Genomic DNA, 14,731 nt, shown 5'->3' on the forward strand with positions numbered 1-14,731 from the left:
TATACATATTATCTATAGTATATATATATATATTTTTTTTTTTAATTTTGGTTGAGGGCATTTAAGATAAAAATCAAAAGTAATTAAAATTAATTTTTGAGCTACGTTCAACTGACATTATCAAAACTCTTTGGTAATATCGCACAGTGTTGCTCTTTCTCTAACAAATAAAAAACAAAAAATTATAGATGTGTATGTATGTATGTATTTGTGATATAATTTATTGAGCCAATTTTCGCTACTTAAAATCGAATTTATAAAACTTAATAATAATTTAATATTTTTCCTTAGCATAATTACTATTTACGTACATACATATGTATGTATGTTAGTATGTGTAAATTTGTAAGCGCTTCTTCCACGCAAATTCGAAAACAATTGATGTGCTTGATTTGTATGCCATGTGAAGCTTAAGGGTAAATCGTTTGTTTGTATAAAAAGTCATTATTTCTCATTATATATTTATGTTTATACTACGTAGTCGCATGCACTCCGATTCGCGCCTTAAAGGTCCTTGTATAGCCGCTAAGCAGCAGCTTTTCGCAAGAGCCACCAGTGGCGAGTTCTAACTTCCTTCAGCAGCAACAGATACTTATAGCGGCAGTTAGATGCAGGATATATACTCAGCATCTGGAGACATCGGGCAGCGTACGCCCACGGCACTTATTGACCCAACCGGGCCAAGCCTGAAAGCCGTGCCTGTTGAAAATTTGCATGGCACAACGGGAATCGTCGGAGATTTCATCGTTCAAAAAATCTATAGAAAAGATATAAACAAATCAAGCAACAATTAATTGGAACTGAATTACAATATATAATTGTGTTCGTATAGTCATTAAGAGAGTTTAATAATTGAAATTAAAACACTTGTGTCTCTATATTGGTGAGATAAGGCAATCTTAATGACATGTTTATTTATGGCAGATAGGTGTACGATTTTCATGCATTTTTCGAAGCTTACAAGCAGTGTTTTTATTTCCAACAATAAATAACGAAATTTAAGTTTAAAATTGGTGTACTTAAGAGGTTACATGGGTTCACGGGCTTCAAAAAATCTATTTTTTTTTATTGTGTTATTAAATTCTGTAATACCTATGGAATAAAGTCCCAAATTTTCAAGTTGAAGCGCGTAATAGTTTCGGAGATAGAGCCTTGAGAACTTGTAAGCTCGAGGCTAGTTAGGCTAAGTGTGCCGTCTTTAAATGTGTTTTTCTCGAAACTGTGTTTTTGTTGTCTACTAAACCGATCTTCATGAAATTTTTAGATACAATTCTTTATGGACTTAAACAAAATATTTTTTTTCGATTACAACTATTTGAAAAATGTCGCGATTTTTTTTTTAATGTCCGCAAATATAATTAAAAATATTAAATTTTCTGTTTATTTTCCCTTCGTCCAAGTTCTGAGTTAAGGTTTTAACTAAACACGTATTTTTTCACTTTAGATAATCCTGTAAGAAGTTATCCTTTCAACGCGGGCGCATCTTTTTCCGAGGAGTCACCGGAATTCTTTGTTAATACGGATAGTGATGTTTGTAAGACTAAAAAAATCTAATAGACAATGTTTCAATTGTTATATGAGAAAAACATTGTTGAAAAAAGCAAGTTTTATCCGAGGAAACCCATGTACCCTTAAAGAGATGCTTTTGTTCAGTATATCGCCTGACAGCTGCCATTATTGACAGCTTTCTATATGTCAAGAAGACTGCAGATGTAGAAACTAAGTTTGACCGGCTTGAGCTGAATATCTTATGCAGAAATCACGTGTGAACAATTTTTCAGGCTTTCGCTAAGAAAAGTAGTTTCCATACAGAATCTTGGTTTTGATGGATTAGTTGTCCCAAAGTGAGCAGCTATGGGATGGCTAAAACATAGACTCATCTCGTCAAGTTGATCATTTATATATATACTGTACAGGGTCCTTGACGTTTCCTGTTGAGTGTTACTAACTTTTGGCCAGTTTATACCATGTAAAGGGCATATAAATATTCATGAAAATAACGATAGAGTGGAAAACACTGATTTGCGTCAGCTTCATCAACAGGCACGTTCGAAGTCTGGCAAGAACGTTCGTTGCATTCACAAATACATGTAAATATGTTAAACAAATTAGAGGAATGATAATTAAAGCTTGCGACACTTTCTTGCCGCAAATTATTTGCTAGAAATGTAGATAACGGTGAAAGTATGTTGTGTGTGAAATAGTTCACCGTCAATTGTATACGTAGCATATTGTGAAGTATACGGAATATTTCAGTTAGTTTTATTGAGAGTGAGGCGGGCTCGATTAATATTGAAAATCATCAAAAAGTTAAAAATCTGGAAGTTTAATTCCCTGGCGACTAATTCCTGTACAATAATTCCTTTATAAAAACTGTAGACAGTACTTTGACTTAAAGCCCAAACGGAACGGGCCTTTATATGCTTGAGATGGCATTTATGTGAGCTTAGGATCTATCTTCATCTCGTATTTTGTTAATAAAATTCTAGTTAAAAGTGAATACTTCTCAACGCAACTAATTTAAATTTGAACAACTTAGTTTTGACTTACGCTCACTTTAGAACTCAATAATCTTACCACCTCTCTAAATAGCTGATATTGAGTATTGAGTGAGGATAATGCTTTCTAACAAATAAAGAGAGATTATCCTGTCATATAAAGATTTTATTGTCTGGCGAACTAAGGGAGAGCAAGTGAGTGATCCTTTTGTAAAATCACCGTCCAAAAACGTTTCTGAGGCTTCTCTAGATATAAGTCTCAAGTTGTAGATACTGACAAATTGTTATAATTCATAGCATAAATAACTTACCTTCACATTTTATATTGCATATTCCACCCTTTCGACCTTTTCGACACCAATTTTTATTGTTTATCTAAAAAATAGAGAAATAAAAAGAAGAAAATATGTGTTATTCTAACTATTTCACTAGCAGATGGTTTGTGAAACGAACGGAACTCCTAGCACAGATAAATTGAAGAGCTTTAGAGTAATTCAACTAACCTGAAAAAGTCCATAGCTCACGCTGTGATTAGCTAATTGCATAACTTTTGAAGTACTTCGGCCGCTTTCATTCTCCACCAGGCACACCCCTAACAAACAAGAAATCAAACTTCAATATTTATTTACCATTTTAATCGAAAAAGGATGTCGATAAATCATTTTATGATTTTATATTATAAATTTAAATCACAACACTAAACAAAAAAGTTGTTGGCCTAAATTCAAATACTCACAATTCGAGAGATAGCTTCTTGGGAAATCGTGAGCCAACAATTCCTTGGCCAGTTGGCATCGCGTCAGCATTTTTGCTTCACTGTGCGTCCACAGGCAGCAGCTCAACACCACCGATAGACTCAAAATCGCTATTTTCGATTTGAAGCGCATTTTGTATTTTCCGTATTGTGAAATGTGTATTAAAGGCTGATAAGACGGGCGGTTCCCGGAACCGTTTAAAAATAATTTCCACGTTTGTGTGTGTGTGCGCCAATAATTGTAATTTAAAATCAAAATAATTATGCGATGTCGACACTATGAATTTATTGCGATGCTTGTGGTCAGACTAAAATAGCGACAGGTTAATTAATTCTTTAATTCCTGGAAATGCACGCGAGTTGTTGTTGCACATGCACTTATATAAACACTTCTAGGTGATATTTGCGTTCCCTAATATACGGTGCTTTGCAAATATGCGCTTGGACTGCGTATAGCCTTGAGGATGTGTGTAAGGATTGCGATCACCTTGCTATGCATCTAGGCCGCGCTAAAGGATTGCGAATGTATGCGTTCACTTTCCACAGCTTCCACAGTTAAAGCTCCACGCTTCAGTGTTACCGCACTACTGTCGCACAGCCAGAGGAATTAAGGTTTTTAAAGCCTCGGGGGCCGGACCACTGCGCACTGCAGCGTCACAGCGTCACAGTGTCAGCTCCGTCGCGGGATATGCCGCGCATGCTGTGGCAATTGTCAATTTTCCACTTTTCGCAATGCTGCGATGCTCCGCCGGTATCGCCACATAATTTGCCACTTTTCGTGCATGCAACCGTTTCAACTAATCAATGCTCGTTTCGTGTTCTGGCACTGCTCTGAATCATTAGCATAAAGTCAACTTCTTCAGCAGCTGTCGAGCTCTGTGCCTCGGTACGGTACGATCGCAGACAGTAATCACGACGCACGACGACATCGAAGGCGGTAAAAATAAACATAATTGGATTTGAATGGACGTGATGGCAGCGATAAAGTTATGAATTAAATAATAGACACACGCGAGTGCATGGGGCTTAGAAGAACTTAACTTTCAATTGTATGTGTTCTCGAAGTCACTAGAGACTCACTTTCGTTTTCGCCTTAACACTGGAACAACGAAGCGTGAAAATAGCGGCACGAACAAACTTTGGGGTTATGTGGAACATTTGAGAAGAGAGCATTTACCCTCGATAAACCTACGTCTAATTCAATTGATGGTCTCACTAAAGACATAAACAATTCATAATGCTTAGGAATTCCAAGCAGACACGACTGACGACCTTCTGAAGATTCGACTAATATTAGTTGCTCAGTTATAGCATCAACCATGGTAAAGACAGATCGTATTTCTTCAAGAAAAACTGTTTTTTAACACAAATTAGCTTTCTAAGTAAAAAAATATGCGGCATAATGGAGACTAGTTTCCGTCAGGACAGGTTTAATGTCACTAATTGGCAAATTGGTTTGCATCTAATGCAGCTATTTTGCCTGTTTGTTATGCATCTGACAATCATTCTGTTTTTATGTGTCAAATTGTTGACGTTTTCCGTCTTGACCCAAAAACCATAATGCAATGGAAAATCATGAGAATTTCTACGTCTTAAACGCACATATATCTTCACTATTCATACAGGGTTTCTCCGGAAAGTAATAGGATTGATTTTCTTCCGCCGCGACTCTACTTTTCGGAGCGCACCGACTGGATTCGGTAGAGGGCGCTCCTAGCTAAGAAACGAGCAGATGGTCAGTTGTCTTCGAGCACCTAGAGAGTCAGGACAAACATTTTCGTGCGACACGTTCCTGCCGAAAATGCAGCGTTCGTTAAAACAGAGGTACGCGATTAAATTCTGTGTGAAACTCGGTAAATCTGCGACTGAGACGTTTGATATGATCAAGCAGGTTTACTCAGATGTTGTTTTAGCAAAAAGTGGTGTGTTTTGGTAGCACCAGGCCTTTTTGGAGGACCGGGAAGATGTCGTTGGTGAAGACCAAAAAAGGGAAGAATGAGCAAATCCAAAGTGAAAACGATGCTCATTGTATTTCTTGACATCAAAGGCATCGCCCACCATAAATTTGTTCCTCCTGGACAAACCATCAACGCCAAGTTTTACGTGAAATTCCTCAAGAGACTCAAACGAAGGGTCAATCGGGTTCGACGAGACATTGCAGCCGATTGGAAGTAGCACCACGACAACGCCATGGCTCACACCGCCTTTCTTGTGAACAGCTACCTAACCAAGGCCGGCGTCCCAATGCTTTCGCAGCCGCCCTACAGCGGACTTTTTTGTTTCCTTGCGTGAACAGACCGATGAAAGGTAAGCACATCGAGACGACAGCGGGGATTCAAGCAGCATGCACCTCGGCTCTCAAGGCAATTCCGGAGAATGCCTTCCGTGACGCTTTCAATGCTTGGAAATCGCGGCGGCAGCGCTGCATCGACGCAGAAATAACCTATTTTATAAGTTTTTAAAGAATTGTAACGATTGGTTCAATACATTTTTTTAAATCGACTCAGTCCTAGTTTTTCCGGACAAACCCTGTATACGTTCTATATATTGAAATGTCATGTCATTGATTCAATATTAAAAAAAAATCGTTCAAAGGTAAAATGAAAGCAACACAGTTGGATAGACATTCATCTCTATTAATAAGTGTTTAGAAATATTTGAGTTAGAAAGTAAAACTACTGAAATGGAAGACTAAATTGAGAATGGAAAAATGTAGTAAAACAAATATTTCGCAGCTTCGACTACCATTGCACACGTATGCTTGATTGGTTCATATTTCTACGCTAAATTCAAGCAATTTTGTTTTTTCTGGAGGAACATTCTATGAATGAATGAATAAATCCAAGCCTGCTAGACTTTTGGTATTTTTATCTCGAGCAGAGCTCGATCATTATATTATGTTACGGTCCCTTCAGCCAACACCGAGTCGTAGGCACACATAGTAAAGTGAAATATGATCTCAGGTAGCCTCACTCTGTGCCGAATATTATTGCCTAAATTTCGGAGACTCGAGTGAGATACGGAATTTCCCAAGAACATGCATATCATCATTACAAATTATGTGTGTGTGTGGAAACTCGAGCTAACAAGCTAATAGACGCCAGCTTATCTAGCTTATTACTGACATAATAAACACTTAGCAAGTCATTTTAGTTTAACATAATTTTCTTAGTTGAAGAAATGAGTTCAGAAATGTGTGACTGAATCAAAATGTGACTAAATTTGTTATGATTACGGTAATTGAGTTCACACGCCAGAAAAGCGGCACAAACATACACACATACACACATCAGAATGAATTATTTGTCACTGCGGCGTCACATGCGCTCTTAATGATGCCTTGTTATTAGTCACATACATAAGTATGTATATAATAAGGAAGTATTTTAATGTTTATGCATCCACGCTTTCTTTTCTTCATTCCATTCCAGCCCACATTCACAGCAATTGCTCACTTTAATCTTCATCGCTTCAATCAGTGCGGCGTTGGGCAATGATTTGCATAATTTGCGTGTCGATACAGCAACAACCACCGTCACGCCAGCCATGTACCCGACATCATCACTAACAACAATCACACTGCTAACGAAGAGTTCCCCATATATGACACCCGCTAGAACAATGGCGAACCACAGCAACACTGATGACATGTCCAATGCCATAATGTTAGCTGGTGGCGCTCCATCCTTGAAGCCCACGCCGGCGTCTATGATACCGCATCCACCGCCAGCCATAAAGACGACAGGAAAGCTGTTCAACAAGAGCTTGCCGAAGCGACGAAAGGCGGGAGAAATATCCGCCATACCCGTTTACGATCCAAGTGTAGAGTGGAAGTGTCCGAACGTTACGAGCTCGCGAAGCCTGGAATGCGGTTGTGACCTGCCGCATACACTGCGCTGTACCGGCGATTTGCATGGATTAACGGTAAGAGGAGCGCATATTTTGTAAATTTCAGCGGACTCAAGATTTGTACATTTGTAATTACTACAGGTGCTTGCGAGCAATTTGAGGGTTTCACCCTATACCATCTCGCTGCTGGATTGTTCCTTGAGGAATGTCACCTTCTTGAGTGATGCGAAGATTTTCGAAGGCATATCGCTGTATGGTTTGGTAATTTCATCCGGCGAAATAAAGCGCGTCCATAAATCGGCGTTTTTGGGCATAAAAGGACCTCTACAAGCCTTAGGTAAGTACCCATCTATTATTTCTTCTACTTTCTATTTAACTATGATTATATAAAATCCCTTCACCTTGCAGGACTACCAGCAAACGCGCTCTTAAGTGTTCCATGGAATTCGATATCCACACTAACAGCACTCGAGCGCTTAGATTTGTCCAATAACAAAATCAAAGCTTTGGGCACTTCAGATTTTGCGGGACTGTCTAATCTCGTCTATCTTGAGCTGAGCAATAACCAAATATCCAGCATATCACAACGTACCTTTATGAATTTAAGGAAATTGGAAGTATTGAAATTGGGTGGCAACCGTCTGGGAGATTATCCAACAAGCCTGAAGGCACTAACCGCTTGCTATAACTTACGGTAAGTTTTACTCACTAATAATATAAAATACGCTTGAATGTTATAACTTTCTTCAAATAGACAACTTGATCTCTCCGCCAATAATCTGAATGGTCCACTAACTGCCTCCACCTTGCCCGGCTTGCGTAGCCTCGAATCGTTGGAGTTAAATCGTAATCTCATTAAGAGCATCCAGAACAAAGCTTTGCAAAATTTTTCTGGCCTCTCTAGTCTCTCGTTGCGTCATAATCAAATTGACGTGCTACAAGATCACGCCTTTTACGGACTGGGTTCCTTAGAAAATCTGGACCTCAGTTTCAATGGCATTGTTGCTATTTCAAGCGCCTCGCTACAACATCTGACACGCCTCACAACACTCGATCTAACACATAACTTTCTACGTGCTCTCACCTCTGATCTGATCACACCGTTACCCTCCTTACAAGTCTTGCGTTTAGCCGGCAATGACATTTCAATCGTTGCGAAAAATGCTTTGGATGGCGCACGCGAATTGAAGAGCCTCTCCATGCAAGACAATCCTTTGTCCTGTGACTGCACCATACGCTCGTTTGCCGAGTGGTTGCAGGTGACCAAAATACAGGCGGGCGATTTAATAAGCGCCACTTGTGTGACGCCGCCTCGCCTGGAGGGCGCACCGCTCATACAAGTGCCATTGGAAACTTTAAACTGCGAAATGGACAATGTGGAAAAGGACAATGCCAACATAATCGAGCAGTTAGAAGCGATAACGAGACAAAACCATACCACACACATTAAAGATCTATCCGAAGAGGTAAGTCACGAGAGATCCGTCGCCAAAATACGTCATAAATATGCTTACGTCTTTCCTTTTGCAGATTGTACTACACGAACTGCATTTCTCAGCCGATTACGGACTGATACTAACCTGGATACTTAACCTGAGCAAGAACGACTATATGTGTGATGCCATCTTTGTCTATAAAGAAGAGAATATCAACGAAATACTGATCGATAACTCACCGGTAGGTTAAAACTGTATATGTCTATAACATTTAATAACTAAATAACTCTCTCAAGACTTATTAACGCATTCGAAATCGGTTTCATAAATAGAAATAAAATCATTTAAGCTTTGTTCCCACAAAACGCAACTTCTCTGTATTATTGAGCCAGTTGCATTGAAAAAAGCTGGTAACCCCTTATCCTTGGAAAATCTGTACATATTCCCCAAGATTACTAACACTTTTTCTAAATTCAATAAGTCGGATCTATAATATTTCGTTAAAAATACGTGTACTGATCAGAAACACAATGTTGTTTTTTGCAGATCCATTGTGAGAGCAAGGTGCTGAATGGTCAGAACACTGTCAGTGTTATAGTACCGGATAGCTCTTCCTTGGAAATCGGAGAAAGGTAATTAGCACTCAAATAAGGATGACAATACGTTAACTAAAAGCAATTTTCTACTCCGTACAGTTACCGTTTTTGCCTCGTTATGGTGCAGGAGCAAAACCACGACGCTGATCTGAATGTAGGCTGCTCCAACATTACAAAACTACAACTTAGCAGCCCGGGCTCGGTGCCAGAAGTACGACAGTACCAAAGGCGTCCTTACCGAACTGAGCTGCCCTCATATCGCGACAGCGAAACCAGTTTTGCACCCATTGTCGCGCATAAAATGGATGAGAATTTCACAAACTCTAAACGAAATCACAATGCCATATACGAAGAGGCAAGTCAGTCACAACAAACTACACCGCAGCATACATATAGCTTCCTGGATTCGCTGAATAAGAGTTTCCTGCCTGGCTTGGGCGTTGGTATACTCGTAACGTCGGTGGTGGTACTTATATGGGGCGCCACACGCATACGACAAGGTTCAAGCAACAGCCGTCCGAGCACACCGACTGCGACCACCTGCTATGCCGCCTCGGAGCATATAGCGCGCCTAGCTGATGCTGAAAATGGCACGCGCTATTTAAAGTTGCAGGCCACGACCAGTCTTTGAAGAACCCCGATGTTTCATCATAGTACACTCAACTCTCACCACCAATTTGGTCATCGAGTGGATTCGGTCCCTATGAAATATATTTTATATGGATATACTTTTGTACATACATACACATGGTATATGCCTGTGGAGCCGAAAATATTGTGAGTTGCTGCTGCCTAGTGTAGTGAAGGATCAGCAACTCTTGTGATAGTACAATCTTTGTACCAATGCATTAAAGTACGGTTTTTTTCATTTTCAAACGATTTTCTAGTTGTAAAGTTAACACTATAGCGCCTAAGCCAAATATAAACAAATTGTTAATTCCTCTTTTATAGTAATCTTGTAGCTGTAAGTGCATTCGTTTTTCACTTTTCTAGGTTAGGTCCTCTCCTGGCTAAAGAGCACAGTAGACCTGCTCAGAATAATTATATATTGTGCATTTTTCGATTCCTTGTGCCATAGTTGATAGTCCTTTCCTGTACTCACACTCTAATTTTTTAGTTGTTTAAGTCCTAAGTTAGCCTCTCACGCTCATAACTCTTTAAACTAAATGTTTCCGATGTAATTTTGTTTATTTAATTAGCACATACTCATTCATACGTATGCATATAAATATATTAACTAATTTATTAACACACTTCCACTAATTGTTTGAATAAATGAAAATATTTATTTATCAAAAGCGAAGCGTGAGCATTTATTTCAAAATATATAAAAATTATGATGACATTAAAAGGTCATTAGAAGGTATTCCTGGCCAATTGGTTACATTACTATCATTTTGAACTCGAACTAATTTCGAAGGCATAAAGAAAAGCAAATAATTCTATAAAAAGAATACATGTATAAAATTATATATTTCTTTAATTAATTGAAAAAAAAAAATAAATAATTTAGCGCAGCACCTCTTATATGTCTTTGTATAGAGAACTACACGCAGAGCATGCTGAAAATTTGATAGCTATCGGATCATTTGTCGTGGAGATGTCACTCACGCCTTGACGAGGAACCACGTCCAGAACGGCCAGCAACATCATCTGCTGATCAACACGTCAATAAAATAAATGAATTGGAGCTTGAGAATTGACAATTAACAGTCAGAGATCGTACTGGCATCGTTGGAATATCGAAAGGATCAGTAAAAACCATTTTGAAAGATCATTTGGGCATAATAAAATTGAAAGCACGATTGACTTCAAAAATACTAAATTTTTTCGAAAAACAGCACCGCGTTAACGTCTGTGAACCAATGCGTTCCGAATATCAGGATGTCATGAAACATATTATACTAGCGATGAGTCCTGGATATATGCTTAAAACCCGCAAACAGACGATCAATTGGCCGAATATCGTGGCAAAGGTGAGCCGACGCCGAAAAAACCACGTCAAAACTTAAGGTTATGTTGCCAGTTTTCTTCGATTATTGAGGTGTGGTGCACTCCGAATTTCTTCCGACCGGCCAAACTGTCAAAAAGAATACTATTTGAGTGTTGTGCGTCTTTTGCGCGAAGCTATTCGTAAAAAGAGGCCGGAAATATTGGCCGACAACTCTCGGTTTTTGCAATACGATAATGCCACACGAATACTGTATTTATTTATCGTGAGTTTTACGTCAAATTTTCAATCAATATCTTGCCGCAACCACCGTATTTGATTGATTTAGCTCCGTATGACTTCTGGCTATTCAGCGAACTCAAACAATCGCTTCAGAGACACCGTTTTGAGCCAATTTAAGTCATTAAATTTGTGTCGCTACGCGCATTGAAGGCTATTCGAAGAATTGCTTTTAACAACTGTTTCGAGGATTGGAAAAACGTTAACAGAGGTGTATTGTGGCCAAGGGGATTACTTTGAGGGGGACGGCATAGATTTTGAAGAATAGTTTAAGAATTTTTGTATGATCATAGTGATATGTCTCTCAGATTGGTTATGATATTTTAGTAGGACTCAAGGTTTGATATCGAGAGGACTTCTCTTATCTCCAATTTTCTGATAAGTAGGCTTTATGATGCCATCCAGTTAACCTACAATAGATATTTCAGTGGTCAGATAGGGTTTGCTTAGATCCTGCGAGAACCTTCAAGAATCAGGTTTCAAAGTTCTCTTTATCATGCTTCGATGAAAATCATAGACGTCCTAATTCATATTATATTTTTACTTTCCCCAGAGCAGCATTTAAAATCATAATTTGACGACCCTTACAGCGTTGCAAATAGCGGTACATGTACATTAGTAATATATTCATTCACTAATATTATTTATGTGCGTAACTTTGCCCAATTGCCATAATAAATTCATGAAATTGTCGCAAGCGTGATTATTAATCGCTTTAAATGTAAAAAAACGTACTGTGGGCAAAAAACAGTAAGACTTTTTAACTTAAATTTCGCGCGAAACCCCATTCGGCGAATACATACATAATTATTATTTGTTTCAGACAAACGGATTTTTTTTTATTTGATACACAAAAGAATTTAGTTTTCTCACCTATTCAAAATAGCGGTAATGGGAAGTCCCGCGGAATGCCTACGCCGTCGGCATGATTAGTTTATAAACGCACGTCATTTGCTAGTCATCGCATCATTTTAAAGTGCAAATATTAAAGTGAAATGAAAATAGTCGTAAAAGTGCAGGGAATGTTTTTTATTATTATCAAACTTCCGATTGGCTCTTTAAGGACACTTTGAAACTTATGGTTAATTTAAAAATTGTGCAGGAGACTGCTTTCGTACATGATCTTTAAAGATTCGGACCTCAAACCAATTTATTATACTTAAATGTCTTTGATAGAAAAGTAGTATTTATTACAAATTCTGTAGTTCTAGTTCTAGAGCATAGAAACAATTCTTGTCTAGTATAGACGAAGTGACACAAGTGCCAAATCGAACAACAACTTTCATAAATACAATGGAAAGATATATGTATGTATATACTATATGTATAGTATATGCTATATTGATTCGCACTTTAACTGAGTTCAAAAATAGCTTCGAAGGGTAAGCAAACTTTTAGGTGATCAGAAGCACTGAAGAGCAACAAATACGGTCGCGCAGAACTGATAAGGAGCATCCATTAGCTTCTTTGTAGAATATGGTCGGACGAAACCATGCCCGACGATAGGATTTAAGTGTACTCTGCCCAACCCACAGAAAAGGAAATCCCACAACCAACGTGGGATAAGCGTCCTCAACATCGCATCTATAGCATCTCCATCGAGCGTACTGTGTGAAAGATTAAAACCCTTGTCAACAAACTGATTAGACCTTATCAGTGTGGCTTTAGGCCTGGAAAATCTACAACTGACCAAATATCTTTTCGCCGATTTTAAAGCTGCTTTTGACGGCACGAAAAGGAGCTGCCTTTATTCCGCTATGTCTGAATTTAGAGAACGATGGCAAGCCAAATATCTCCTGTCAGCAAACAAACAGTCATCGCACTCACGCCTAGGCTCCCACGTCACTGTTAGCAGATATTCCTTTGAAGTCGAAGATAACAAACCAAACTTTATAAGTCACTCATTATTCCAGTCCTCCTACATGGTGCTGAGACATGGACGATGACGACATCTGATGAGTCGGCGTTACGAGTTTTCGAGACAAAGGTTCTGTAGAAGAATTCATATTCGATGGAATGATGAGCTCTATGAGATATACGAAGACATTGGCATAGTTCTGCGAATTAAAAGACAGCGCCTACGCTACCTAGGTCACCGAATGGATGAAAACACTCCAGCTCTGAGAGTATTCGACGCAGTACCCACCGACGGAAGCAAAGGAAGACCTCCACTCCGTTGGAATGTTGGAAAGACCCGATGAAAAAGGGTACTGTCATATTTTTACAATATATTGTAATTAGTTGCAAATATTAAGTATTCATTATATAACGGTAATAATGCACCACTATGCCATTTTCATTTCTCCTCTTTATTAAAAAATATTGTCTGCCATCAAGAGAACAGAAATGTATAACCACAGATATACTTCGACACATATGTACAAAGCAAGAGACTTTTATACACTAAAAAGGGCTACATACGTCAAATGTGATATTCGCAAAGTACCGTTAATGTCTATAATTAATACTCTAATGCATGTTTATCTTTTTGACATTTTTCACAGGTATTGCTCTATTTCTTTGATGCTAGGATGTGACGTTTGAATATTTAACAGCGCAGAAAAGAATTGAGAATTAAAGCAAGCAAAGGACATCGGGGTCAGGGGAGGTATAGTATGAGTGCCCTCTGACCCAATTTACTGATAAATAATATATATTTTCTTTATTTTGTTTTTCTCTTCACTGGACGTAACAATTGCCTAAATGCATTGGCCTTTGTTCTAAAGTACTTGTCTGTGTATATAAAGGGTGATCCATTTCGAGGTTCCTTTCTTTCTTAAAGGAAAAACACAGAAACTTCAAGTTTAATGAGGAATCTTTATTATCATTCGAAAGAACATTTCTGTTATTTATTTTTTTAAGATTATCTCTTTCAAATGGAGAAATATGGTCCGATAATTCCATAGGCTCACAAACCACACCAAACCGTTGTTTTTTCTGGATGAAATGGCAGCTCTTTAGGTTGCTCTTCGTCCCAAATGCGGCAATTTGGCTTGTTTACATACCCATTCAGCCAGAAATGAGCCTCATCGCTGAACAAAATTTGGCTTGGAAGCGTCGGATCTTCAAGAGCAAAAAATGATCTCTTGGGAGGGTCGAGCAGCTTCTTTTTTTGTGTAAGCCTTATTTTTTACGATTTAAATTTAAAATCTCGTCGTAAAATGTGAAAAAGTCGTTCCATACATCAGGCCGAGTTGCTGCAAACGGTGCCGAATCGATTCTTCAGTGCAGACTCACAGCTACGGCTGGTATATTTTCTTCACTGCGTGCTGAACGTAGTCTATTCGATAGGAAATTATCTCGTAACGAATACGCTCAGTATGCCGATTATGTTGACCATAAGTTGATCGAAGCGCGCGAAACACATT

General features: G+C 38.6%; 2 protein-coding genes across 2 annotated transcripts in view; one reads left to right on the forward strand and one right to left on the reverse strand.

Moving 5' to 3' along the window:
• The window catches only part of LOC126756283 (toll-like receptor 9), a 39,953-nt gene extending 29,445 nt beyond the window's left edge, over positions 1 to 10,508 (forward strand). Inside the window, exons 2-8 of the mRNA XM_050469235.1 lie at positions 6,684 to 7,176; positions 7,243 to 7,438; positions 7,510 to 7,795; positions 7,856 to 8,567; positions 8,632 to 8,778; positions 9,084 to 9,169; positions 9,233 to 10,508. Of these exons, the coding sequence (XP_050325192.1) occupies positions 6,684 to 7,176; positions 7,243 to 7,438; positions 7,510 to 7,795; positions 7,856 to 8,567; positions 8,632 to 8,778; positions 9,084 to 9,169; positions 9,233 to 9,764 (2,452 nt within the window). The 3' untranslated portion in view covers positions 9,765 to 10,508. The remainder of the gene's footprint in view (positions 1 to 6,683; positions 7,177 to 7,242; positions 7,439 to 7,509; positions 7,796 to 7,855; positions 8,568 to 8,631; positions 8,779 to 9,083; positions 9,170 to 9,232) is intronic.
• On the reverse strand, positions 183 to 3,893 carry LOC126756293 (lysozyme). The gene is made up of 4 exons (XM_050469251.1): positions 3,235 to 3,893; positions 3,002 to 3,090; positions 2,810 to 2,873; positions 183 to 757 (listed from the first exon to the last, which is right to left on the reverse strand). Exons 1-4 carry the CDS (start codon positions 3,383 to 3,385, stop codon positions 624 to 626), a joined length of 438 nt encoding a protein of 145 aa, XP_050325208.1. The 5' UTR covers positions 3,386 to 3,893; the 3' UTR covers positions 183 to 623.
• Positions 10,509 to 14,731: the final 4,223 nt, after the last annotated feature.

The sequence above is a fragment of the Bactrocera neohumeralis genome, chromosome 4 (genome assembly GCF_024586455.1).
Source record: "Bactrocera neohumeralis isolate Rockhampton chromosome 4, APGP_CSIRO_Bneo_wtdbg2-racon-allhic-juicebox.fasta_v2, whole genome shotgun sequence".
NCBI lineage: Eukaryota > Metazoa > Arthropoda > Insecta > Diptera > Tephritidae > Bactrocera > Bactrocera neohumeralis.